The sequence below is a fragment of the Pelodiscus sinensis genome, chromosome 6 (assembly GCF_049634645.1).
Source record: "Pelodiscus sinensis isolate JC-2024 chromosome 6, ASM4963464v1, whole genome shotgun sequence".
NCBI lineage: Eukaryota > Metazoa > Chordata > Testudines > Trionychidae > Pelodiscus > Pelodiscus sinensis.
Genome location: NC_134716.1, coordinates 101,821,484 through 101,849,403, shown reverse-complemented (window position 1 = coordinate 101,849,403; position 27,920 = coordinate 101,821,484). Strand labels below are relative to the sequence as shown.

Genomic DNA, 27,920 nt, shown 5'->3' with positions numbered 1-27,920 from the left:
TGTTAAAGCTAAAAAGGGGTGCACAGTATTCCTTCATTTGCTTTTATGTTGTAAAGAGGAGCTTGGAATTAAAAAAGGTTATGGAAATTGACTACATTGTAGTCATAGATGAGTGCTGAGCAAGAGGGCAGTCAAGAAAAAAATTGTTACAACTGGTTTGAGTTTAAAGAACAAGCTGTATATAACATGGAAAGATATAACCCAAAATATTTAGAATCATGTTTTAGGGCAGAAGTGTCAACTAGAGAGTCTGATTAACTTTCCTCTTAATAGTCCACTATGCAACAGAAAAGGGAAACATTTATACCAGAACACCTGCATATCTTGGGTTCCCTGATCAGTAACTTGTACATACTACTCACCAGAGTTTGCTGGGCCACTAGATTCTTCCTAATCCATTTAAGAGATGTATTCCACACCAATTCAGCACTACACCAACACTGGTTTCAAATATCTCTAAAACTTTATTTACAAAAGGATCTGCCTCAGTGTTAGAGAGGAGAGCAAGTTAATTCGTGGGTGTGTGCCAGTATTTCTTGGCCTGTCCATTGCCAGCAACAGACTTCATTCTGAGATAAATTAGTCTTCTGGAAGCACATTAGTTTCTTATGAAACTAAAAACCCTAACCCTTGCAAACGTATCTTCATGCATCATTTCTCCACCACTTTCAATAAAAGCACTTAGATTATTAGCCCACATCTGTTCATATTAAAGGAAATTTTAGAAAGTTGACTACACAAGTCCAACAAAAAAAGTTATCAAATCTTAGTGACAGTGTATTATACAAACACTACATTACACAAAAACCTGCATTTTGCAACACATCATTTCTACGAGTTTATATTATATAAAGTTTTGAAGTGGAAGGTGAAATAAAATTTAAACAGACGCAATTTGTACTTTAGAACTTAAATATATTTTACAAAGCTATCAAGGCTCTTCATAGCTCAGAATGGTCTCCCTGCTAGTTTTGGGCATTTACTTCTTGCATAATGAACAGCTGTCAGACTGGAAAGATGGGAAAAGGTTTTTGTGTTTTCCTGCAACAGTCTTGTTATAGAAATACTGGATGGGGAAGTTGAAATATGAAACCAATCATGAGTTCAAAGTTAATATTGTTATTAAGAACAATACAGTAAAAGAAAGAGGTAGGAACATCTTTGCCCCTTGCGTTTGTCAGTATGAATAAGCTCCTTATAGTATTTGAAAATTGAGAAGTAGAAAACTGCCCTCTGATCACTAACAACAAATAAGCATTTAAGTTGAATATTCTTTTAAAAAGGTACCAGACTGAAAGAATTAGGGGATTAAACCCTTTATTAATTTTAGACAGCTTTCTTCCTGCTGCCCTGCCAAGAACCTCTCAGTGGAAGAACCGTGAAGACTCCCAACTTCATTCAGTCCTTGGCCTCTGCTGTAATATTGCCAAAACAGTAAGGCTGTGGGCTTTAATTATGTGGATAAAAGTGATGTGATACCGGCACTGGGAGTTAGATGGAGACCACAGCTACCACGTGGTCACAGACTTTGATCACTTGATGCCTATTCCTAACAAACTTCTTGGCATTGGAAGAAATGGGTGTACTTAGAAAACTGACTACTTATTGTCAAGGCACCGAGGACCCCAACATTAAAAACCAGACACACTTTGGGGGAGAGGCAAGAATTGGTTTTGATCATAGTTGTTTAGGAGAGGAGAGAACACATTTTCCCCTCTACACATTTTTAGAAAATTTTACTTCCAGAATAGGAGTTCATGCAAAAAAAAAAAAAAAAAAAATTAAATCTATTTTAAAAGGGTTCACTAAAAAAATTGGGAAGTCAAGTAAAAGTTTCTGTTTTTCTGTGTCCAACTACCAAGATCTTGTAATTAGTGCACACAATCCTGAACCATTTATGAAACCACACCAATATCCAGAGTTATGAAAGCCCATAGAACCTTTGCCTTTTCCAATACTTTCATGCTTTAGTGTTATAAAATCACATTAAACTAGCCTCTCAAGGAGTTTAAACAGTTTTCCATGCGCCAATAAAGTATTACTGTACAATGAAACATAGATAATATCTAATCCCTTTTTCTTCCCCACCAAACCCCAATTTTAATTAATTTCCCACCTCACAGAGGTAAATTAATGTTCTCCATTGGAAATAGAGACAGCAATAGCTTCAGAATCTGTTGTTGCAGGAATTCTTGGCATTTTCTTAGCAGGGCTTGGGATAAGCTGAGGAGGAAAACAAATTAAAAACGTAAGTTTCCAGGTCTTATTCTTAGATTTCCTAACTTCTTCCTACACCCCCAGTATTATTTCCCAGACAAAATTCATGCTACACTATTTAGAAAGTTTGGTTTTAGCTATTCAAGTTTGATTGGATGTTTCTGCAATCTTGGCTTATACACAAACTGCTTCAGTCGCTCTTGCAACATAACATTCTGCATGTGAGATTTTTTTTTTTTAAATGTATGTCTGATTTTTTTTTGGCTCTTATTTTGTCTATTTTAACAAATCAGATGGAAATAAGCTATCAGGTCCTTTGTCCTCCTCTTAGAGGAAGGCTGTATAGTACCACCATATAGAAATAATTTTGCTATTAACATTTTTTTTTTCACCTCATGAACTACGTTTGGATGGACAACCTCAGCTCCTGCTTCCAAGGGTCCATCACCGAGCACTGGACGTCGAGCATAAGTTCTTCTGTGTTTTTCATCCACTCGCACTAGGTACCATGTTCCCTCAAACAGATCATCCACTGAACACTGTGGAATGTAGTTTGCTATGAGGAAACCAGTAAAATATTGTTAACTGATTGTTGATGGTTATCATAACGTTTACTGCCCCTTTCCAAAATGTAACAATAGCAGATAAACCAGTGTACTAATAACAAAGTCTGATCTCCACTTCAGCTCAAACTCTGCCATGAATACTTAAACTACTGCCATGCTTGATTGAAACTATGTACAACTAGAAAGGTATGAAAGCCCTGGACTTTGATCCTTAACTGAATTCAGGGATTTGATAACAGTATCAGGAATTCACTTGGTTAAGCATATTGTAATTTACTTTATATGAAAATGCTTTTACCCAAGTGATGAGTTTCCTGTCTAATCTTCATGTTTTCAGCAAAAACATCTGGTGCAATACACTTTCTTGAGTCAAGTCGTGTTTTCAGATCAGATAGGCTAGAAGTTATTTTATCCAGGGAAGAACCTGCAAACACACAAAACCTTCACTAAGTAAATACTAACACTGTTAGTAAAATGCCTATGCACTAATATTTCAAAAAGATGTTCCTATAATCTCTAGGAATGTAGTTTTAGTTTAATACATGGATTTCCATGGTCTCTGTGACAAAAAAATTACATTATTATAAATTACAAAAAGTTAAAGCTAGTCTTTTGGGAGTTAGAACATCATGGAACAGCATCTTGATTTTTAGTTTTTTCCCTATCATACAGAAATACTTCTATCACTATTAGCCAGTCTGTTGCATTTCCACTTATACTAATATTTTAGCATAGCCAACTTTTCAGGTGAGTTGTCCAAATGAAAAAAGCTATACTTGACTTACCAGGTGTGGCATCCTGTGTAACTCTAATGGAATAGAGTGTAGCAGCAAAACCAGAACCATAGGAGAACACACCAATTCTCTGTCCTGCTAGCTGCTGTGGGGAGCACCTGTACATGGAGCAATAGTTGAAAAGAATTAAGAGAACTATGCTTAGGTGCCAATTTTAAATAACCAAGTGTAATATTTAGCTTACTGAAAGAAGCCCACAAAGGTCGGAGTTTATTGGATCAGTGCAGCTCACACCTTAACTAAAAGCCACAGTTCCGATACATAAAACACGCAATATAAAAAGTGTGGAGCAAGATTTGTTTTACTACCTCTTCAGGTGAGGCATCTACACACTGCATTACCCGTATTAGACTGTATTCATCTCACAGAAAAGATCTCACTTTCTAACTGAGAAGTGCCACATACATCTACAGCACTAAATAATGATCTTTGAAACAAGATGAAAGATAAAAGCAAAAGCTTATTGGGTTGTCAATTGGAGTATTGACTTCTCACTTCCCCACTCCTCTTGCTGCCTCTATGGGGGAAATAGGAGCTGGTGCTGGGGGAGACTGCTTAAAAGCTGTCTCCACGGTGCCGCCTGCCCACTCCCCCACCCCCTGCTTCTATCAGAGGCAGCAGAGAGGGGACAGGGGCTGCTGCTGCTAAGCAGCCCCTGTTAACGGTGGCCCGGGCTGGCTGCGCACAGAGGCTGCTCCAGCAGCAGCCCTTACCCACGGCCAGGGGCTGCTGCTGGAGCAGCCTCTGTTTGCAGAGGACAGGGCTAGCCATGAACAGGGGCTGCTGGATTCAGCGTGAACCAGGACCGAGCAGTCCTGGCTTGTGCTGGGTCTGGGATGCTGCAGCTCTGCATTTTAAAATGTTGTAAGAGCTGCCGGGCTCTGACTACATTTAAAATGCAGAGCCACAGCGTAGGTGACTCCCAGAGCTGGCAATGAGCTGGGACTGCTCAATCCTGGCTCTACCCCTGCTGGGGCTCTGCGTAGTAGTCATTAAATTGTATCAACTACACGATTAGTTAGATAACCGCTATTTAACATCCTTACTCTGCAGTGCAGCGATCCCCAAAATTAATTTAAAGGAATGGTATCAAATTATGTTCAGAGCACTACAATTCTCAGATTACTTGCTTTTTCCAGGCCTAGAACACATCACCACCTAAGAAAACTATCAAACTAGTACTGAGAGAAAGTGGATGCTAAGGAGTTAACTTGCTAGAGTTCCCTTTGGTGCTGTCACAGTGATGGCACCACAGCTGATGCTTGCCTGAACTGTCTGAAAAGAAACAAATGAAGATTTTCTATGGATATGCTTGTTTTGGCAGGGAAGAGATGTCTTGATTTCTCTCCTCTGAATTTGTTTGGAGACTGGGAAAGGTGTGCCCTAGTAAATGAAAACTTTAGTCAGAGACTAATTAGTTTGGATGATAGGGAAGCAACTCACGAAAGATGGGTGGTGGGTGGATGAAGTATGAAAGACTTGAGCACATACAAATAAATTACCTGCTTAGGCTGGTTTCACATTGTTAAGTATGCATGCAGAATCATTTGATCTGCAACCAGTTTCTAGTAATCATCTAAATCAACCCTGCCATAACTTGAGGCAGGATAGGAAAGGCTTCTGATTCCTGATCTAGCAATCATGTGCATGTGTTCAGGTTTTAAGAATGAAACCAGGTGGGGTTTTTCTAGTTTGATCATTGTAAAATAACATCTAAAATGTTGTTAATTCAAGAATAGAAACTTGATGCAACTATGTTTATGTGTTATCAACTATTAAAACAGCATACTATCAGGACAATGCCATCACTGGAATGCTTACAGCCTACTTTCCCACTTCAACTGCATGACTAATAAATTTAGAGGGCTTTACTAAACTTATGTTTGGGTTAAAAACAACACCACCACGATTGCTACCTAAACTTCATCCTAGGGAAAAAAAAAATTGGGAGCTAGTTTGTAAGCCTGTTGGAAAAATGTTGTTTCTAGAGTTTTCCCAAGAGTGAACACATCAAGTCACAACTTCTCATTTTTCTGGCTTTATACTTACTGTGCTAGAAGAGAAGCAAGGCAGCCATAGACTGAGGGGGTGTACATGTTTCCATTTTGACTGGATACAAGTAAAGAAGCTTTGGTTTTCTGATTAAAGAGTTCAGAACTAGCTTTCATAAAGGCCTTTTCCACATCTCTGTCAAAATAAGTATCCTCCAGTTTTATGTCCCTATTTTAAAAAATAGTGAGGTTTAGAAATTGCTGCTATTCACTATAACAGCTGAAAGAGAGAAGCATAAAAGATACATAGCACATTTTAGATTCCCTTCTTCCTCAGACTAATTAAGTAATAATAGAAGTTCTCACCTGAAAGCTTCCAAGCCACTATAAATACCATTTTCTGGTTTAGAGTTCTGGTCACTAAGAAAATCATTCAACAACAGTCGAGCCACAGATTTTTGTACAAGTTTACAATATGGAGAATGGAAGATCATGAAGCCAAAGTCATTCAAGGTAAAGTCTCTGTCACTTCCTTCTGGAAAAGGCAAAAAAAAAAACCAATGTCACCATAATTTATAACAATAAATGTATAGTTGCTCACAATAGCCACTATTTTTAAAGCAAGCTACATACAGTATGGTAGAATCCAGATTACTGTAAAATCCAGACTTTGCTGGCAAGTTACTAGAAGCACGGCAGTTATTTGTATTCCAAAATATAAGGTAATTTTTGGCCAAAGAAGCTCTTTAGAAAACAATTGGCAAACTGTGCCAGTACTGTAAAGTGACATATGATTGTGCTGATACATAAAAAAATAATAATAGTATTTTGGCACATTGGTCAGATTTAGCAATGGCAGGAGGTAGTTATTTATCTCCAAAACAGTGCTGCTCAATAAATATGAAACAATACATTTATATTTATTTTAGGGTTAATTAGTGGGCGTTGACACCTGCAATTAATTCAAGGCAGAATTAATGCGTTAAAAAAATAAACTCGCGTTAATCACAGAGGTTGACAAACCAGAATGAGCTGCTTCTCTGGTAAGGTGCAGTAATGCAAACCGCCACTAGAGGGCGCACGGAAAAACAAAGCAGAAAGGAGGAAAAAAACCTGAAGCTGTGGTTCCAGCTCCAGCGGAGAAGTAAACAAAAAAAGTAAAGATCCTGACACCCATATCTCTCCCCTCCCAGGTGACCATATTTTTTTTTTAAATAAAACACCTGGAGTGGGGGCAGGGGCTTGCCCAAACTCTCCCTTCCCTCCCTCCCTCGGCAGGGCTCACCCAAGCCACCCTCTCTTTGCCTCCTGGGGTTGGGTTTGACTGATTCTGGGGCTGTGTCCCCCCTCCCAAACTCTGCACTGCCCATGGTGTGGTCTACTCCCCCCCAGCCCAGGGGCTGACCCCTTCAAGCTTGGGGGCTGACCCCCATCCCTGAGTCCTATGCCACCTACAATAGGGGGCTGAGCCCCTCCAAACTCTGCACTGCCCACGGCAGAGTCAACCTCCCTTTGCACCCGTGCCGCCCGCTGAGCTAAAAAAGGACTCTTTTGAATAGGATACAAATATATTGATTATATAGAAGAATTTAAGTTCAGCTTTCATGATAGAATTTGCACTACAATACTTCAGGGAGGTGAACTGAAGTTGTTGTTTTTTTTACAGCATAAATGTTTTGTAATAAAAATAAATATAAAGTGAGCACTATACACTTTGTAGTCTGTGTTGTCACTGAAATCAGTATATTAGAAGATGTAGAAAACATCCAAAATATTTACAAAGATAGTGTTCTTATTATTATTTTACAGTGCAATTAATCTTGATTAATTTTTTTAATCACTTGACAGCCCTAATTTATTCTGTACAATTGCTGAACAATTTAATATCTCAGTGTCACAGGATTAAGGGACCTTTAAAAAAATCAAATACACACATCCTGCTAGGCAAGGTACACTGGAGGTATAAGCTAGCCAAAGTCCTCGTAACTGATGCTGCTTCTCTGACATTTATTTAATCTTACATGTTCTAGAACAGAAGTGAGATACTACTTCAATGTGCACTACCTCCTTTCACTTCCCCCATAAAACCAAAAACAAGTTTTGTTCATTTCAGTATACATCTTGATTTAAATAAATATTAAATATTTAAAGATTTCTTAGACTAGATATACAGGGATATATGCATTATTTTTACAACCAGTCTCATTATGTGCTCTGACAAAATTTTAAGTGCCACCAATGCTTGTGAACATGTCACAGTAATACATACCTTTTTGCCACTGAGCACGGATTTTGTTGCGATAGACAAAATAGCAGCGATCTAATGCACTGAGGTAGCACTGAATAGATAGTTTACCATCAACCACAGGATACTCAGACACCATATCTGGCTTGTAAAAGTCATAAGCATGCTGCATATGGGTCCCACGCAGTCCTGTTTATAAAAAAAAATAAAAATAAATAAATAAAAAAAATTGCTTAGGGGAATCAGTTTATAAATCAATCTGAATTTCACCCCAGGTTAGGGGCATAGAGATAAGATTGGCTGCTAGCCACACAGCTCAGTGCCTTCTCACATCTATAGTGGTTTGACACACCACTCCAGTTCTCTCACTACCCAGCTGACTGGAAGTACTGGAAAAACATGAGGCTAGATTCACAAAAGGATATATGTGTTTTAGTCCCAGAATCTGGTCTCAGTTGGATGCACAAAAATTCCACCTCAGCTGCTGCCAAATCCTCTAGACATCTAACTCACTCAGCACCTGAATTTGTGCAGTACAGGTTTCCTACTTGCTTATGATTTTGTTTGAACATGTGAACTACAGCTCCATTCTATACATCTGGACACCCAAGCCTCAGTGCAATTCATGAACTGGTGAAAAAAAGGCATTTCTCCAATTCAGCAGGTGTCCTCAGTCCTCATTTACTACATATGGCCCCTACAAGCAAACATACACAAAACAGGCAATGGAGGTAGGGCACAACTCCTTCATAACTTTTAACCCAGTGGTTAAGGTTGTCACCTGGGTTGTGAGACCCCTTAGTTTAAGTCCCACCTCTCCCAAAAGGGGAGATAGTGGATTTAAACAGGCATCTGACCCCTTTCAAGCGAGTTCCCTAGCCACAGAACTAATCAGACACGCAACAACCTTATTCTCACCTCTTGAAAGTACACTATTATGGATAAATAATTTAGGAGTTACTGCTGCAGGACTGGATGCTGGGTCTCCCACCTCCCAGGTTAGTGCTAATACCACCAAGTTAGAGTCACTCTTATACTTAAGTTGTCAGAGCTGTCCTATCCATGGGGCGGTCCAGAGTAGGGATGTAAAAGGTTAACCAGTAAGCATCACCCTTTAAGAGTTACTGGTTCCGGTTAACTGGTGGGGGCTGGATCAGGTCCCCGCCCGCCATGTGCAGGGGTCTCCTCCAGCCCTGCAGGACTTGCTGTAGATATGGGCTGCTCCAGGCATCCCGAACAGCCCTGCCTATGGCACCCAGGGGAAGAAAGGAGTAGAAGCAGAGGCTGCTTTGGACATCCAAGAAGGAGCAGATGAGAGAGGGGACTGCACCAGCCCGGATGCAACCGGGGGGGGGGGATTTTACATCCCTAATTCAGGGCACCCCACACTTGAGGGATACACGTGGCCCCGGTCAACAAAGGGGCCAGCAGCAGTGGCACTGGCCCCATTTCTCTCCATTTTTACTTGGGTACACAGAGTCCAGGTAGCACGAGGGACAACGGCAGTGCTACTGGCCCTGCTATGCTATGCCATACCCTCACCAGCTCCTAGTATCGTTTGGGAAAAGTTGGGGCTGGGGCTTGGTGGAAAGGGTGGAGTGGGAATAGGACCTAGGGGGAGGGGAAGAGAGAATGTTCTGGGCCCCACACAATCCCAGGGACAGCCCTGTTAGTTGCTCTCTCTAGCCCAATGACGATCATTTATCAAAACTGGAACAATTTCAACAGGAGAGACTGAGGGAGGTTCACATCAGAGTATCCCAAAACACAGGAGGTTAGGATACTTACTTGAGAGGTGGCAGATTCCTGTTCAAATCTCTTCTCCCGTTGAGATGAGGGTACTTTAACAGGGGAAAGAGGCCTCTACACTTCTGGCATGTACTCTAACCACTGGGCTAACAGATACATGGGAGCTCCTCCTCACCCTCTGGGATCTTGCCAAAAACAATTAGGCAACACCACAAAGAAAAGGCATGGCAGCAGAGAATCCCACACAAGAAAAGGGAGGCATGTCCCTGCAGCCTAGACTTTGGCAACAACCTCTAAGAGAGGTGCATGTTAAGCCTTGCTCCTCTTGCCTTGGCATCTTCCACTGGGTAGTCGAGGTAAAGAGATGACTAGCATGCCAACTTTTGTGAATAGCATTCTGAGGAGCCTAACTCTCCCCATTCATTGTATAAGGAGCTAAGGTGCCTAACTCAGGCTTTATTAATCACAAGTTATTTTCTAGACTCCTAGAAGTTAAGTACAGTGACGCTGCATCAGCACTCCAACATTCCTTTGTGAATCTAACCCAGTGTTTCCCAAACTGTGTTCCGCAGAACTCTAGGGTTCTGCGAAATTAAAATAAGGGTTCCACAAGAAAATTCCATTACAATAACATTTTATGATTAAAAAAATATTTAAAACCAAAAATCACATAATATTAATTATGTGCAATTAAACTAAATATTGATCTCATGACCTTGTTTAGCATTTGTTTATTATTATCCTTACTTATTTATGGTCTACTTTTTCAGCTCCATATATACTGTTATTAGGGGTTCTGCAAAATTCTTTCGAGTTTAAAAGGGTCCAGTGGCCAAATAAAATTGGGAAACACTGATCTAACCTATCTTGCCTGTAAGAAATGATTTTCATCATCTGAGAAAACTATGCTGACAGGCACTAGACTAGACAGTGCAGCCTTTGTATTTCCATTGGTGAAACTCTGAAGAAAGGCACGCAGTACATCATACTCTACCACAAATGTATCCCACCTGGAGCAGCAACAAGTCAGTCTACATTCAACAAGATAGAAGGTGCAAGTTCTAACACAAGGAAACTTCAGGGCAGTTGCCCTGGTTCCTGCGCTTCAGGGAAATACGCACTGGGCCTGGACAGCATAGGGCTCCCTGTAGACCTGGAATGACAGTAGCTACTGGACATCATGGAGTTGAAGGTGTTCTGCAGGCCTTATATGTGGCATTTATTTTAAACCTTTCCACATGAGACTAACCTCTCTCAAAAATTAAAGGTGCATTTGGACCAATTAACATAGCAACAGCACCAGCTCCACCAGTTGGCCTGGCATTCCCAGTGGCATACACAGCTATGTCTCCAGCAACAACAAGCGCATAACGACCTGCAAAAGATAAGAAAAAACTATAGAAAGGAGTCCCTTGGAAACTTTATTTTTACCTGGCAATGCTTAGTTCTTCAATTTATGCTAAGATATGTTTGCAGGATTGAGAGAGCTCTAATCTGCTGTCATTACTCTGAATTTATTTCTACCTTTTTATTTTCATTCCTTGGAGCATTCCCATCCAGATTTACAAGAAAAGATTAGTGATAAGTAGGTGTCTCCGAATCACTCTGTAACACATATACAATATATTTGAATTTCACATCTCCATAAAGTGTAACCTAGATGTGTAAGTCATCTTGGAAAAATACACTCTCTGTTTAGTGTACTTCCAAGAAAACTATGCACAAGGCCAGTGTCTATTTTGCTGAGCATTTTTAATTATAGAAAAGGAAACCTTTATCTTCTAAAGTATTTTTACAAGACTGTCTATAATTACATGGAAGAATACTGAACAGAGACTTAAACATAGCTTTCAAACAAAGACACCAAACTTACCATCCCAAGAACTAGACTCAACCCAGTTAACAGCATTAAAGATAGCAGCAGTGCCTCCATAGCATGCATTTGTTGTGTCGATCCCTTCTACATCAGTATTACCAGAATCCTCAAAGAGCTGCATCAAGACAGTCTTTACAGATTTTGATTTGTCAATGATTGTCTCTGTTCCAACTTCTAATCTCCCAATGCAATCGTAGGAGAGACTATTCCGCTCCATAAGCTTCTGTACCACAGTCAAACAGAGTGAGTTGATATCCTCTCTATCTGAGCAGAATCCCATCTTCGATTGACCCAAACCAATGGTATACTTCCCAGCATCCACACCATCAAATTTTTCCAATTCTGTCTGGTCAACATACTGAGAAGGAAAATAGATCTCCAGTGCAACAATTCCCACATCTTTTGGCCAACAGGCTTCAGCATTCACAGGAAGGGATCCAGGCATTGTGGTAGAGCTTAAAAGAGAAAAAAAAAAGCCACCAAAGCTTATTTGGATATAATCACTTTAATAATAATTATGCAGTAGACGTCTAATTTCCAACAAGCTCCTGGAAAAACTTTATTCCTATATATTCTATCTAATGTTAGCTGCTGGCATGTCCCACCTTCTCATACCAAAACTAAGTACTCATCTGCATTAGAGGAGCACTTCACCAACACACTTAACTCCCAGATAGATACTTATCAATTATATATATATATATATATATATATATATATATATATATATATATATATATATATATATATATATATATATATATAAAATTGATTTTTTCCTTACATTTAAAAGGACATTTTCTATTTATGTATTATTTGTTATTTACTTTCTTCCCATTTTATTAATGGAAACTTTGTACTTATTTCTTTGAGTTCATAACTGTCAGTAAAATTTCTGGTTTGACACCACTAAGAATTTTTGCAATAAAGAAAAAATTGAGTTCCTGATAGGCTTCTGCCTGGGATGGCAGGGCATTCCCTTGAGTAAGCCTAGAAGTGCACTGGCTGCTTGCTCCACCCCTGGAGACTATCAAATAACTGCATAACCGCTAAGATTTTGTGTGGTTACACGATTATTAAATTAAACAATATCTAACATCCCTAGTTCCTGAAGACTCAAACACTTATGCACAGTAATAAGCCTACTGAAGTCAACTGGATGATTCAGGTGAGGACAGATCTGCTAACAGAGATTGGGTACCTAGTAGAGGTCTTCCACAGTGATCTGCACTCAGGGGTTTGCCCACAGAGCAACTATGATATGAAGAAAACTTTGAAATGAAGTCTAGGTTAAGTAATGCAATGATGCTGATGTTCTAATTTGTCTACTTAGGAGCAGAAACCCTTCCAGTGTTGGTCACCTCATGAAGAATGGAAACCAGCAGGCAGGAGCCCCCCACACAAGTCTTTGTAGTACTGATGCCACCTTTATTATGGAAAGTACTTCCTTGATAAATAAAATAAAATGGTGCACCTCCATGACAAGAGATACCAATGCTTAATTTGAGATCTTGATCTTTTGTATTACACATCCCTCCTGGAGTCCTATCCTTACCTCTTACAGGCACTTGGATCAAGATGCTGCATTGCAGGCAGGGACCCATCAGCTCTCAGGGTCTAAAGAAATAAACACGGGACCCCTTCATATCAGGAAGGTGACCAAAGCAGCCAATTCCATACAGGCCTTTGGATCCCAGTCTCCTGCCTACACACTGCCTAATTAGGGTGGCCAACCCTCCAGGATTATCCTGGCATCTCCAGAAATTAAACATTTATATTTTATTAAAGATTATGTCATGTAACAAAATCTCCAGGAATACAACCAACAAAAACTGGGAATCCTAACTGATCTGAAATCAATGCAGCAGGGTCTTTATTTCTAACACTCCGAGCTACGAAGGGAGATTGTTTCATTCACAAATTGTGAATAGTCCTTTAGAGCAGTGGTGGGCAACCTGTGGCTTGCATGCGGCCCAATGGGGTTTGTTTGTTTTTTTGTTTACTTATTTATTTAAATATTTTACCCCATCCCTCTATTTAAAATATTCGAGGTGGCTTACAAATGTTTTTAAACACAAAACAAATATATATATATATATATATATATATATATATATATATATAAATTTAAAATACAAGACACCAGAGGGACATAAAACCTGCTAAAAACAGATTGAGAAGAGGAACACACACATACAAGCTCAGACATTAATAAAAGCATGAGTAAAAAGGGTGGCTTTAGCCTGACACTGAAACAATGCTAGTGTTGGCGCCATGCGAATGTCCCGAGGAAGAGAATTCCACAGCCTGCAAGCAAAAGCGAGAAGGCCCTGTTCTGCATAAACATTAACCTTATCTCCGCAAGTGGGGGAACATAAAGCAGAGCATCCCCAGCTGACCTCAATTCCCGGGCAGGTTCATATGGGAGAAGACCGTCCTTCAGATACCCCGGACGCAACTAGTTTGGAGCTTTATAGGTCATAACTAAAATCTTAAATTGTGCCCGGAAACATACCAGAAACCAGTGCAGCTGCCAAAGCACTGGCATAATGTGCTCCGTATAACAAGTATTAGTTAAGACTCAAGCAGGCGCATTCTGGACCAGTTGAAGTTCTACTAGGGATGTAAAATCCCGCTTAATCAGTTAACTAGTTAAATAATGTTTAATTGCTTAACTACCTACATGTGGGTGGCCTGCTCCTGCCAAGCTTCTCCTGGACAGCATGACACCCCTCCTCCCACACCCTCAGAACTAGCTGGAGGGACTGTAAAGGACCCAGAGCTCTAGCCACTGTCACTGTTGCAGTAGCCGCAGCAATCACCAAGCACCCCTGACCCTTTACAATTGCTGGGCTCCAGGACAGGTCAGAGGGTTTGCCTGAGGCCCACCAATCCCTTATCTGTCCTCCTCCCCATGCACCTCTCACACACAGGCCCGCATTTCCTAATCTTCCCTCTCCGTCCCAGCTCTGAGGCTACGTCTACACTGGCCCCTTTTCCGGAAGGGGCATGTTAATTTCAGAAGCCGTAATAGGGAAATCCGCGGGGGATTTAAATATCCCCCGCGGCATTTAAATAAAAATGTCCACCGCTTTTTTCCGGAGGATCGGGGCCAGTGTAGACGCTCTTTTCCGGCTTTTCTAAAAGCCGGAAAAAAGCGGCGGACATTTTTATTTAAATGCCGCGGGGGATATTTAAATCCCCCGCGGATTTCCCTATTACGGCTTCTGAAATTAACATGCCCCTTCCGGAAAAGGGGCCAGTGTAGACGTAGCCTGAGTGTCCCAAATCCCCTGATTCCAATGCTGCAAATCAGCTGTTCAAACTCTGGGGCTGTGTCTACACTGGCATGAATTTCCGGAACTGCTTAAAACGGAATACTATTCCTTTTTCAGTTTTTCCGGAAAAGGAGCATCTACATTGGCAGGCTGCTTTTCCGGAAAAGCCCTTTTTCTGGAAAAGTATCTGTGGCCAATGTAGACGCGCTTTTCCGGAAAAGAGCCCCGATCGCCATTTTTGCGATTGGGGCTTTTTTCCGGAAAAGACTACTGGGCTGTCTACACTGGCCCTTTTCTGGAACAGTGTTCCGGAATAAGGACTTATGCCCGAGCGGGAGCAGAATAGTTTTTCCGGAATAGCGGCTGATTTTGTACAGTAGAGTGTCGTTGCTTTTCCGGAAATTCAAGGGACAGTGTAGACAGCTCGCAGCTTATTCCGGAAAAGTGGCTGATTTTCCGGAATAAGTGGCCCAGTGTAGAGACAGCCTGGGAGGGAGAAGGAGGAGGAGTGGAGAGAAAGCTCAAATCAGCAGATTCATGGCACTCTTTAAGTGCTGGGACGCAAGGAAAGGAGTAGGAAGCGCAGAGTGTCAGCACTCCGGTGCATGAGGAGTGGGTGTATAAGGAGTGCGCAGGCTACAGCCAAACAGGACTTCAAGCCCTGCCATATTATAAAACAGGAAGACCAATATGCAACCTTTTATGGAAAAAATGAATAAGGAAAAAAGTTATTCACTTGCTCCCATAAGAATTAGGGGTCACCAAATGAAATTAATAAGTAGCAAGTTTAAAATAAACAAAATGAGGTTTTTCTTCACACAGCACACGGTCAGCCTGTGGAACGCCTTACCAGAGGATATTGTGAAGACTAGGACATTATCTAGTTACTTCTTGAACCTTGTTAAAGTCATGGAGATTAGGTCCATCAATGGCTATTAGCCAGGATGGGTAGCAATGGTGTCCCTAGCCTTTGTTAAAAGACTGGGAATGAGTGACAGAAGAGGGATTACTTGAGGATTCCCTGTTCTGAGGCATCTGGCATTGGCCACTGTCGGCAGACAGGCTCCTGGGCTAGATGGACCTTTGGTCTGAGTCAGTATTGCTGTTCTTACGTTCCTAACCTCCAGCCCAGGAAGAGAAGGGAAGAAGAGACAATATGGTTGCTTCCTTCAAAACCAACTCTCTCCCCTTCTCCTAGTGAAACAGAGCTTGGAGGGATGAGAAAATCTCAATGCTGGACTGAAGCTAAATGAGGGAAAGGCTGAAGTTTTGCTGCCAAAACGTCAGAAAAGCAAAGTACTTCAGCCAAAACAAACCAACCACCCCTACCAAGCACTCGTCTAGAACAGCTTAACAAATGAGTAATTCATACCTAGCGCTTCCATAGCACTTGTCATCACTAGCTCTCAGAGCGCGTTACAAGAGGACTCAGCGGCATTAACCCTGTTTGATAGCGAAACTGAGGCAGGGAAGTGGATGTTCTTGCCCAAGGTCACCCAGCCGCTGAGCCCGAGCCCGCTAGACACCGCGCCCCGCAGTCTAGTCAGTCCCAGCCGGGGCCTGACAGAGGGATACGGGAGGCCGCACCCCGCCCTTCCCCACAGTCACTGCCCTCCGCAGCGGGGAGAAGAGCGGCCCCGCCTGGCCCCCCAGCTCCATCCGAAGACACGGCAACGCCCCGGCCCGGCAAGCAGCCACAGCGCTGCCGGCTCCCGACCCTACGCGCGCGCGCGGGGCCCAGCGCTTGGCGGACCCGAGCAGCCTGAAGGAGCCGGGGGCCCACGGGCGGGAATGGAAGAGGCGCCTCACACACCCCCCGTCTCCTACCACCCCCCGCCGCTCACTCACACGTTGCGGAATCCCATCGCCCACCCGCGTGGGGAGACACCCGAATGCGCATGCGCGCGGGCCGCCGTCACCGCCAGACCGCCACCCGCATGCGCGGTTGTGGCACTCCGGTCCCGCAGAGGGTTACTCCACCCCTCGTAGCGCTGCGACGCTGCGGGGCAAAGAGCCGCCGCTTCTCTTAGGGGCGAGGCCTGAGAGCGTAGATTCAGGCGCGCGCCGGGCTGCAGAGCTGCGCTGGGGGCCGGGAGTAGGCAAGTAAGTTCGGCCCTGTCGGGCAGCCTTCCCTTGCTCGTGGGAATTGAGGGAGACACTAGCAGCCAGGGCAGGGACGCAGGAGCCGTGGCTGGAGCAGCTGTTCCCCACCCACAGCTAATTTCTCTGCTGCAGCCTCTTTCCCCCTCTCCCCCCCCCCCCCCAGCGATCCGGGGTGGGGTGGGAAAGGGAGCAGCTAGCCGATACTGACGTTTTTCTTAACAGGAGTCGTGCTGGTGGAAGCCGTTTTATTTTCGTGGATAGAAGCTATGGATGCAGCCTGCAGTTCCTAATACATAATCATCCGCAGCAACGACAGATTTTCGGACCTTTGTCCAGGCTGCAGTGCTGTGAAATGTAGCCACAGCTGGATGCTGTAGAAACAGTGCTGCGGGGCTAGCCCTTCTGTGTAGTAGGGACAAGGAACAGGACGTTTTCCTCTTCTCCTGACTTAATTCCAAGAAGGAAACAGGAGCTTGCCTGACTAGGATATGACAGGATGATTCTGCACTGTAAAAATTAGAATTAGGCTAGGGTAGTGTTTCTCACCCTTTTTAATATCAGGGACTAGCTTGCTGTTAAGTTGTGTCATAGAAAGCCCAGAGTACAATCTTGGTTCACAGATTAGGTATTGAGAAACACTGGGATAGGTACCCGACCATGGATAATAAGGTGTGGTTCTTGCTCTGAGGCACTTACACCTATCATCAGGAAAGGGCTGAGTTACAACAGGATTTTTTCTTTAGCCCAAGTGAATGTCACAAAGCACAGAACGGTGTTACTACCTGTATGAAAAGATACAGGGGATGTAACCCACTGTGTTAATTGAAATTTAAGGTGCCCTATTTAGTCCTGATCTATGCAAGATGGTTAAGCCAAGATAAGTGGCTTTGCATCAGCACAACAGCTGAAGTATCTTCATTTACATTTGATGCCTTTTCACCTGAGGGGCTCTCTACTTATGAGAAACACCATCTTGTCAAACAGCAGAGTCACAATTGAGGTAAACAGATGTATATGCAGCATCAGTGTAGACCAGACATTACTTACATCAACTGTTTCTGGCCATCAGAGCTTTCTTGCACAAAAGTGTCTACACTGGCATGGATGCTCTCGCGCAAAAGCACATCTCTTGCACAAACACACATGCCAGTGTAGACGCTCTCTTCTGGAAGAGTTTTTGCACAAGAACTCTTCCGCAAAAGAGTTATTGTGCAAGATCATGCCAGTGTAGATGTAGCCGTGGAGTACTGCAGGCTTGTATTTCTGAATGCCAATAAAGAGAAATAGGACACTGCAACGTCATCTCAGTAAAAGATCGAAATCACAAGTGCCCCAGTCTGAAATTAGCATGTTTGTTATAAAAATGCAAAGCAGATTACATAAGAGCAGCCATGCTAGATCAGATCAAAAGTCCATCTAACCTAGTAGCCTGTCGTCCTACAGTAGTCAGTGCCAAGTACTCTGGCATGAAGGAACAGAAGTTCTGTCCTGTCGCCCATTCCCAGCTTCTGGCAAACAGAGGCTAGGGCCATCATCCCTGCCCATCTTGGCGATTAGCCAATGATCTACCTAGGTTTGCCCCCAAACCATGTTAGTTTGGCCAGAGCCCTCCCCATCCATTGGACGGTTCAGGGCAGCTGTCCTGGACGCTGCTTTTGGAAGTCCCATGGGGTCAAGCAGCCTAGAGAATTACTGGCAGTAGAGAGCAGGCTTACCCCCACACACACCAGTGGCAGCCAAGGCAAGGGGAGTTACCCAGATGCAGCCTGCTCTGCCCTGCCATCTCTCAGTTGGGTCTCTTCACTGCAGTGAAGCACACAGAATGAAGGTGTGGGAGAAGTTAAGCCCTGCTGCTGGCACCAAGTTCCCCCGGTAATCCCCCAAGCTATTGCTCGGGGGAGGGGCTTGAAGGAGAGGTGCGAAGGGCTGGGATGGAGGGAGGGTGTCATTGGTTCTCTACCCCCTAGAAAGGGTATAAAATCTTGGCCTTCACACCTGGTAAGGAGTTCCATGGGTTGGTTGTGCATTGTGTTTAAAAATGCTGTTTAAAAACTGCTGTCCATTAATTTCACTTGATGACCCCTAGTTCTTGAGCTATGAGAATTAAGCTAATAAAAATAACTTTCTGTAGTATGTAATCTGATAGACCCCAAATTGAAATTAAACATTAATTAGGCTATCAGAAGAGATTCTGAATAGTGTTTACAAGCATACTAATATAACCAGTTCAGTGAAGTCAGAGGATGGATGAACTCTGGTTTGACTGAAGCCTGCGACACTCAGTAGGAAAAAGACTTCCTGAATAGAAGTGCCAGTGGTAAAATAAATTCACTTGCAAACTGCCCTGTTTTGGATTACAGTATTACTCTTCAGCTTCAAGGCAAGTACTCACTTCAAGTGGCAGAAGAGACTTCCTAGTCATGTACAAAGAGCATTTAAAGACAAAACACTATTCAAAAGACAGGGCTCCAATTACATCCATTGTTGCCATTTTCAAAATTGAATTTTTTTAATTAGAACTTTTATATAAAATGCTGGTGCATGTCAAAGACAAAAATATTTTGATACCAGAGTTGCTACTATAACAATACAGTACCAAGAGGGCCTGCATGACTTAGGTTCCTCACTCTTGCTCTAAGGCCAGGGGGCTGGATGAAGCCCCCAGCTTGCCTGGATCCAGCCCCCAAGGCTCAGTTCCCTGCCCCGCCCCCCAGCATTTGGGGAGCCTATTTAGGCTCTGGTGTGTGAGGAGAATGTCTCCTTCTCAATGAAGGTCCACATCAGTGAGAGTTTGGTGGTGTTGTGGGGGGCAAAGGGGGTAGGAGAGGTTTGGCATGTCTCATTTTTGTGCAGCCCCTGACTGTTTTGTGGTCCAGTATCCCTCCCCACACCCAAAAAAGGTTCCCCACTTCTGGCTTAGAAGATTGAAAGATCAAATCCAGCTTTCACTTTGGTTAAATCCAACTCAGATTGATAGTTTGGCACATGGCAAAGACTTTTGCTCCCTAGGAGTTACAGAAACTGAGCAATCCTCTGACTCCTACAAGCATTTTCTTAAGGAAAAGAATGAGTTCCATAAACAGGAAAGTAGGGGTAGTTTATTGTTGGGAGATAACGATGCTTGTAATGTTTGTGCTATGGTAGAAAGACTTCCACCTTCATGAGTGAGCATTCAGCATTTTTTTTAAAAACAATCTGGTTCACAATGTCAGCAATATTAAATCTGTAACTTCCCTAATACTATATTAGGAAGACAAAATGACTTAGTTCATGCCAAATCTGATGTAATAACTATCATGACCATATTTTCTGCACCAAAAATCAGTACACAGAGCAGTGACATGAGATGGGGGGGTTGAGGTAGTGAATGAGTGTGCTGGAGGTAGGTTTCTGGTGGGGGGGGGAGGATGCAGGAGCAAGGGAAGGTGGAGAAACAGGTTGGGAGTGTGGATAGGGTGTCTGGCAAGGAAGGAGGGTGCAGGAGCAGGCTGGGAGTGTGGGATCTGTGTGGGAGAAGGGCACTTAATTGCTTCAGGCATGGCCTCCTGCTGCTCCCATTGACCAGATTCCATGTGCTGGTGCTTCCCTTCCGCCAGCTGGGAGAGCAGCCTCACAGGAATACCTTTCTGAATCTGGCCAAAGGGGAAAGCTGCCAGGAATCACTTCCCTGTGAGGCTGTTCTTCCAGCTGGGGGAAAGGAAGCAGCAGCACACCTTCTCTGTAAGCTGGATCCAGCAGGGAGCCTCAGGGCTTTTTCCCCTCACCCTGCCAAAATATTAGAATTTCCAGGACATTTCAGTGCTTTATGGAGATAACAGGACAGAGTATTTTGAAATCTCCTGGAAAAATCCAGGATGCAGGGTCAGCGTAGTAATAATCCATAGAACAATTTTAAAACAGGCAGCCAAACAAGTTCTTAGCATATCAAAAGGATTTGTTGCATTGATGATAATTAGTTATATTCCCTCCAGCCTAGAAGGCCTCTCCAGTTCAGGATTGGGACTGGGACACACTACAATGATGTGGAATGAAGCAGTACCAGTACAGCACTTGTGGGTGGGGAACTACAGTCTGCAAAGCTGCTGCTTATTCTAGCTTCTCTCCCAAACATTAACTTCAGTTATTTAATTCCAAGTCTTAGATTTTTTAAATAACTTATTCCATTAAAAGCCACTGTTCATACTGAAAGTATTTTGTTTTAGTCAAATTCAGGTTTCTTGCCTTTAAGTAAAAAAGATTTTGCAAGAAGGCTATTTCTATGGCATTCTACTATAAGTCACTGGTAACCTAGACAGCTCAAGGGTTGCCTGAGGTTTTTACTGCAATACCTTATGATGATTTACAAGCCTGGAGGAAAGGGAGCAGTGGCAGGAAGGCACTTCTGCCTTCTGGATCAAATTCTCATCTCAAGTTCCACCGGAATTGTAGCAATCTATTTTCTTTGTTACAAGTTAAGAGAAAAGACTTTAAAAGAGGCTTGTTTGCTTTTTTTTTTTAAAAAAAAAACCTCACAACAATTTTAATTATTCAAAATGTTTTAACATAGGTAAAAAAATTAAGTGATTTAACCTTGTGCCTTTTTAAGGCTCTTGGAGGCATAACAGGCAAGCCACAACAGAACTTGCCATGATTGCAAAACCCTACTAGCAGTTTTCCTAGAATGGGAGAGACATATGGTAGTACACACAGTTTTGTTTTTAAAATTAGAGCAAGCTGTGCTGGTTTGAGGTCATTCTCTAGACTATTTCAAGTTTTTATTTTTTGAAAAAAAAAAAAAGTATTTATTTCACAGTAAAGAGTGTGCTGGAAGCTCCAGAACAGATTAAGAATTCAAATATTTAGGTCTTGCAGGTGACAATTGGTCATTGACTTTTTTCCTATTATTCCTGAAATGTGTTTCATAAATGAAATAAAAGTCACTATTTGTTTCTGAACAAATACCGCTATGGGGAATTTGATACTCAGTTAAATAACCATTAACTTAATGTAGTTCTTTTCTCCACCCATTTCAAAATATATTTAATCTGTGTACATTGAATACAGCATGCATTAGACACTGAACAATTATCTTGTATTTCTACCAAACATATGAAAAAGGTTCTGTAGATATTCAGCAATTTAAAGCAAGCTGCTGCTAGTACATGAAAAATTGAGGCAATGCAACTCTTCTGGTTACAGCTCATTATTACAAATGCATACTGCCTAAAATCTAAGTGCAGTGCATATATTAAATTCATGCGTCTTTTCAAGAAGCTCAGAAAGTAACTAGGATTTAAGAATTCCTCAGAGAAATAGTTTCTCTTCCCATATCAGATTTTACACAGCTACTGTAAAAAAACAAACAGGATTTCAGTTATTATAAAGCCCCTTGCATAGTAAAAACATACTTAATCCTGTGATTGGGTTTGATCTTGTAAATAACTGGGCTCTTGCCAAAGTGGGGAAAAAAAAGTAAAGACTTAATAGCAAGTTTGCTATATTTGATTAAAAGTAAAGAGGGCTAATGTAAGGAGATGAAAATTTGTTTTTGGGACCTGGAGTTCTGACCACAATGAAGTGGAGCAGAAACTAAATTTATTTAATGCGCACACAAACATAAAAAGAAGAGCCAGTAATATTATCCACTAAATTATGCCTTGCACTCATGTCTGCTTTTGATTACCCAGTCAGTTCAGTTCCTGAGGCACTGTGAAGCCAGCTTCCTTTCCAAAGCTTGTATAGAAGACTGACAGCTAAACCTATGTGTTTTAGTATGTGGCTGAATTTCACTAGAACAGTACCTCCAACTCCTTTTAATTATTTTGTTCTATAAGACATAGAAGATTCCCTTCAATGTTCTGCCTCCAAAAGCCCCATACATGTGCAAGTAAAATTCCCAGTAATAGCCACACCCAGATGGGTCAGAGATAGTGTATACCAGTCTAGAGTTGTATCAGGTGAAAAGCATTCTGTGGAGGTTCTGGTCACACAAACACCATGAAATAAAAGACTGACCTATGCCTTGGCGGTTGTAACTTTCTATACACCTGTAGAAACCTGGTTCATTTTATGTAGTACTATAAGACACAAAAACCAACTTCCATACCCTTGTTACCTTAAAGACTAACACTATTTGGGCAGAATAGTGATAGAAATGTAGCCGTGTTAGTCTGGTGTAGCTGAAACAAAATACAGGACTATGTAGCACTTTAAAGACTAACAAGATGGTTTATTAGATGATGAGCTTTCGTGGGCCAGACCCACTTCCTCAGATCAAATAGTGGATGAAAATAGTCAGCCATAGATACCAAAGGATACAATTAAAAAAAGTGAACACACATGAAAAGGACAAATGATCCACAAAAACATACGCCCAGAGAAATCTGTTAGTCTGTAAGATGCCACACGTGTCCTCGTGTTTGCAGATAAAGACTAACACGACTACCCTCCCCATACATACTCTCGTTGGTATTTAGCCTCCGTTTTCACAGTCTCTCTCTAGCTGCCTTGTTCCACCAGATTTATACTGAGGTGGGGTCTCACTCCTCGAAGGTACCTTTCAGTGACAGGTGAGCCTCTGATGATACCCAGGCAGACCAGGCACCAGGGCTGGCGGCTCCTTAGCATGCAGGGCACGGAAAGTCCCCGTTTCGTGCGGGCACAAAGCTCGCAGGACAGCACCGCCCCTGTCCTGTGCGATGCAGCGGGGCGCCCACTCAGCCCCACCACCCCCCGGCTGCGAGGCAGGCACGGAGAAGCCTCACGGGGCTGGTGGATGCTGGCACCCAACGCGGCCCCTGCCCAGCCCGCTGTGGGGCTGAGCTCACCGGCACGCCCGGCAGCCGCATCCCCCGGGACGCGGGTGCCGCAGGTCCCCAACAAGCCCCGAGCGGAGCCAGGCAGCCCAGCACCGCCCCCCGCGAGGGGCTAGGGCGGCGGAGGTCGCGCCTCTGCCCCGCTCTCACCTGCGCGCCGCGACTCGCCGCTTCGTTCTCTCTCCCGCTCAGCAACTGGATGGGGCCTGCGAGCAGCAGCGGCGCCTTTAAAACAGCCCCGCCGCCCAAGCGGCCGCTTGAATCGTGAGCGGCAGCTCGCCCGCCCAATCAGCATCCCCCGTCGCAGGGTCCGCTGCTGTCCCCCCTCCCAACCAGTGGCGGTGGTGCTGGCGCATGGTGTGAGAACGTGACGCGGCCTGGGCAGATTGCTGTTCGCCAATGGGAGAGCGGCTCAGGGAGAGGCCGCCCAGTGGAAACCCAGCGCAGTGCGCAGCTGACCAATGGGAGGCGCGCTGCCGACTGCGGGTGAGGGTAGTGCGGCCGCGTGGGTCCCTGGCGCACAGAGGAGGATGTTACCTAGCAACGGGAGTGAGGCTCAGGCAGCCCAGGCAGAGCCTCGCCTTACCCTAGGGGAGAGGCGCGCTCATGGGGGGTTGCGCAGCTAGGGGGGTTGTCCTGGGGGACCAGAGCAGGACGCTGGGGGGAGAGACGCTGCTATGGGGGGAATGCGGCTGTCATAAGGTGGCGGGGCAGAGGGGCTGGAGGCCGCCATGGAGATGAGATGCAGGCTTCCTTAGTGAAAGGTGCAAAATAGCAAGGGGCAGGGGAGGCGGCAGGAGCCTCCCTCCCACCCCACCTTTGAATCAGTGATAGCATCCATGCAAGTTCCAGGTTTGTTGTGTCCCTCTTCTCATAGAAACTGCGTGTCACCTAGCCCTGATCATTGTTTTTTCAAATGTAATCTGCTGCTTTAGTCCAAAAGCTGGAAACAACGGAGGTAAAAGCTCCCAATGACATTTAGCACCCATATAGTCACACCCTATGTGCCACTGTAATAATCTTTATACACAATACACCTTGTGAAGTATCATTTAAAAACTAACAACTCTCTGATTGTTAATACATTCTTGTAGGATGTACGTCATGGTGAGTTTCAAAAGTTATGGAAGAAACTGACATTATGACTGAAGCGTTTGTAAACCAGATTTGTCAGGGAGAGCTGATATACGGGCCTGCACTTAACAAAGAAATGGTTCTCCCCACCTGGGAGTTACTTCCAAAGTATTTTGAAGGACAAGCAGTATGTATTTACATATCATGTAAACAGACCTGTCAGACTAACAAAGAGATGTGGGAAAACGTCAGAATAACTCATGAAAGGTTATATGCCATGATAAAATTGTTTGTCTTTAAGGTGCCATCAGACTCCTTCTTGTTTTAGCTGAAACAGACTAACATGGCTACCTCTGAAATGTGGAGGAGGAAGGAACAGCATGGTATCTACAGCCAACAGGAGACAGAAAGGTTTGGTTTGAGATTCACTTTTCAAGGAATGCATAGTAAAGGTTTCTGGTCTAAAAAGATGGAGGGAGGGCTGAACCTCAGTTGATAAGTGATTACATATAATATTACTGAATGTATGTACTTTTAAGCAGATAGGGTTTCCAGCCCTCTTGCTTTTGCTGGGAATCACACTCTGTCTCCCAAATGCTACTTCAGCCAATCCAGGAGAGTGGGGGGGGGGGGGGGGACTAAAAGTCAAGCAGTGCAGCCAGGCTGCCTTGGCTCTACTCTGCTTTGCAGCTGGACCCATCCATGTAGCCCCTGGGGGAGGTCAGGGGATCTCAGTGCTGCTTCCAGTGCTGACTCTGCAGCCTACAGTCAATGGGAGCTGCTGGAATGGTGCCTGTGGACAGTGGCACATGGCAGAGACCCCCCCGGGGGTCTTGTACGTAACCCGGGGACTGCCTGTATTCTGTTTTTTCCTCCGATGTACAGGCAGTCCCCGGGTTACATACAAGATAGGGACTGTAGGTTTATTCTTAAGTTGAATCTGTATGTAAGTCGGAACTGGCGTCCAGATTCAGCCGCTGCTGAAACTGACCTCCAGTTCTGACTTACATACAGATTCAACTTAAGAACCCCAGGCGTCCCCAAGTCAGCTGCTGCTGAAACTGATCAGCAGCTGATTCCAGGAAGCCCGGGGCAGAGCAACTCTGCCTGGGGCTTCCTGTAGTCAGCGCTGGTCAGTTTCAGCAGAAGCTGACTTGGGGACGCCTGGGGCAGAGCAGCTGGGGTGCTGCTGGGTTGCTCCAGTAGCGCCGCTCCTCGGCGCTACTGGACCAACCCGGCAGCACCCCAGCTGCTCTGCCCCAGGCGTCCTGAATCAGCCGCTGCTGAAACTGACCAGCAGCGGCTGAATCAGGACGCCTGGGGCAGAGCAGCTGGGGTGCTGCCGGGTTGGTCCAGTAGCGCCCAGAGCGACGCTGCAGGACCAACCGGCAGCGCCCCAGCTGCTCTGCCACAGGCGTCTGGAGAAAAGCCTAGTCTGCTGGGGGGAGGGGCGTACTAGCTGCGCCCCCCCCCCCACCCCAGCAGACCAGGAAGACGCGGGCGGCGGACCGAGACACACCGCGGTCCTGCCACCTGGGTCCTCCGCAGCTTTGCTCCCAGTCTCCCTGGTCTGCCAGGGAGATGGGGAGCAAAGCCTCTGAGGACGCCAGCAGCGGGACAGCCGCGGGGCATCTGGGCTGTCCCGCTGCCGGCTTCCCTGAGGCTTTGCAAAGCCGCGGGGGGGGGGGGGGGGGGGGGGGCTCAGGCAGCTCAGGCACGCCTGGGCTGCCTCGCTGCCCAAGCCCCCCCGCGGCTTTGCTCCGCATCTTCCTGGTCTGCAGACCAGGGAGACGCGGAGAAAGCCCCGGAGTACACGGGCGGCAGGACCGCGAGATCCCGCAGTCCGTGTTCTCCGGGGGAGCCCCGTTCGTAAGTCAGGGACTGCCTGTACTTCATTCAAGGACATCACTCTCTATGGAGCTTTTGTGGATCCCATCCTCAGAGCTTGTCTCTCTCCATTTATTGTGCATGTAGTTTAAGTACCTAACTCAGGCTTTGTGATTTTCAAGGCACTTGAAATTTTTGGGTTGCCATTCTGAGCATTGCAACAAAGATGCTACAGGACAAATTATTCCATTGCACATGTGCAAGTCCAGGTTTTCCCAGAATCATCTAGTTTGTTCACCACTGGAGCTGTATTCATGTAGAATTTGGCCTTGCAGTTGAACTTAGTTAACAATTCTGTTGGTAAATTACAAGCCAGAATAGCCTCCAGCTTTTTATCTTAGCTGTGATAAAATAGGAATACAAGTAGTAAACTTTTTTGCCCCCTTAGAAAAGTCATAAATATATGTATGGGAAAAAGATATGTACAGGAACTAGGTATATAGTTATCATTAATTAAAAGTGTTACTATTATCTCTCAAGTAAGAAGGGATCTTTTCATATAGCTCTCAGTGTAATTTCACTTTAATTGCTTACTAGAAAGTCTAGTGCAGGTGTTCTCAAGATACAATTTTTGGTGACTTCAGAGGGCATCTGCCAATTCTTGCTGATGGCCACTCTCGTACTTTTTCATAAAATTCTTGATTAGCTTTAGGAGAAACAAATATTTACATATACACATTCAAACCATTGAAATTTATTTATTGCTGTCCAGAAAAGCTGTTGTGAAAAGTGATATTAACAAGCACACAAGAATCATTTTTCTGAACAGACTTACTCAAGCTTGGCAAGGCAGAGGACAAATTTAAGCCCTGGACAGAGGTTGGGGGGAGCAGTGGAGATCATGGGTAATGGGAGAAAGCAGCAGAGCACTGGAGACGTAAGCCCTGTGTCAAGGGGCAGGAACATCCCTAGGGTGGTGTAGGGTCTGGGACTTTGCGTTGCAAGTGGGAGGGAGCAGGACTACAACTACTGCACACTCACACACCAGAAGTGGAGTGCCGTGGCTGGAGGAGCACAGCAAGCTGGGCCCATTGCGGGTATGTCTACACTACAAAGTTAGTTCGAACTAACGGACGTTAGTTCGAACTAACTTTCATAGGTGCTACACTAGCGCTCCGTTAGTTCGAACTTAATTCGAACTAACGGAGCGCTTAGTTCGAACTAGGTAATCCTCATTCCACGAGGATTAAGCCTAGTTCAAATTTACTAGTTTGAATTAAGGGCTGTGTAGCCCCTTAATTCGAACTAGTGGGAGGCTAGCCCTCCCCAGGTTTCCCTGGTGGCCACTCTGGCCAACACCAGGGAAACTCGTCTGCCCCCATCCCAGCCCTGGACTCCTTAAAGGG

At 44.2% G+C, this 27,920-nt stretch overlaps 1 protein-coding gene and 1 long non-coding RNA gene across 4 annotated transcripts in view; one reads left to right on the top strand and one right to left on the bottom strand.

Moving 5' to 3' along the window:
* Nucleotides 1-440: 440 nt before the first annotated feature.
* Nucleotides 441-23,837, bottom strand: HMGCS1 (3-hydroxy-3-methylglutaryl-CoA synthase 1). Of its 2 annotated transcripts, XM_006139506.4 has the most exons (11): nt 23,764-23,837; nt 12,994-13,055; nt 11,436-11,893; nt 10,812-10,937; nt 7,838-8,002; nt 5,935-6,103; nt 5,627-5,797; nt 3,569-3,675; nt 3,082-3,207; nt 2,610-2,773; nt 441-2,223 (listed from the first exon to the last, which is right to left on the bottom strand). In XM_006139506.4, the coding sequence occupies exons 2-11, from the start codon at nt 13,023-13,025 to the stop codon at nt 2,131-2,133; spliced, it is 1,611 nt and encodes a 536-aa protein (XP_006139568.2). In that variant the 5' UTR covers nt 13,026-13,055; nt 23,764-23,837; the 3' UTR covers nt 441-2,130. The 2 variants fall into 2 exon arrangements, with proteins under 2 accessions (XP_006139568.2, XP_006139566.2); XM_006139504.3 differs by lacking the exons at nt 12,994-13,055; nt 23,764-23,837 and adding an exon at nt 16,565-16,668.
* Nucleotides 23,127-27,920, top strand: part of LOC112544107 (uncharacterized) — a 21,262-nt gene continuing 16,468 nt past the window's right edge. For both annotated transcript variants that reach the window (XR_012904929.1, XR_012904930.1), the window contains exons 1-2: nt 23,127-24,465; nt 24,989-25,098. This is a non-coding gene — a long non-coding RNA (uncharacterized LOC112544107). The remainder of the gene's footprint in view (nt 24,466-24,988; nt 25,099-27,920) is intronic.

Excerpts from the sequence above, each read along its gene's own strand:
- HMGCS1 (XM_006139506.4), bottom strand. The coding sequence starts at position 13,025 with ATGCAGCATCTTGATCCAAGTGCCTGTAAGAG. Across the intron at positions 5,798-5,934 it reads AGTGGCTTGGAAGCTTTCAG|GGACATAAAACTGGAGGATA; the intron begins GTGAGAACTTCT and ends TTTTTAAAATAG. Across the intron at positions 2,774-3,081 it reads ACAGGAAACTCATCACTTGG|CAAACTACATTCCACAGTGT; the intron begins GTAAAAGCATTT and ends GTTTCCTCATAG.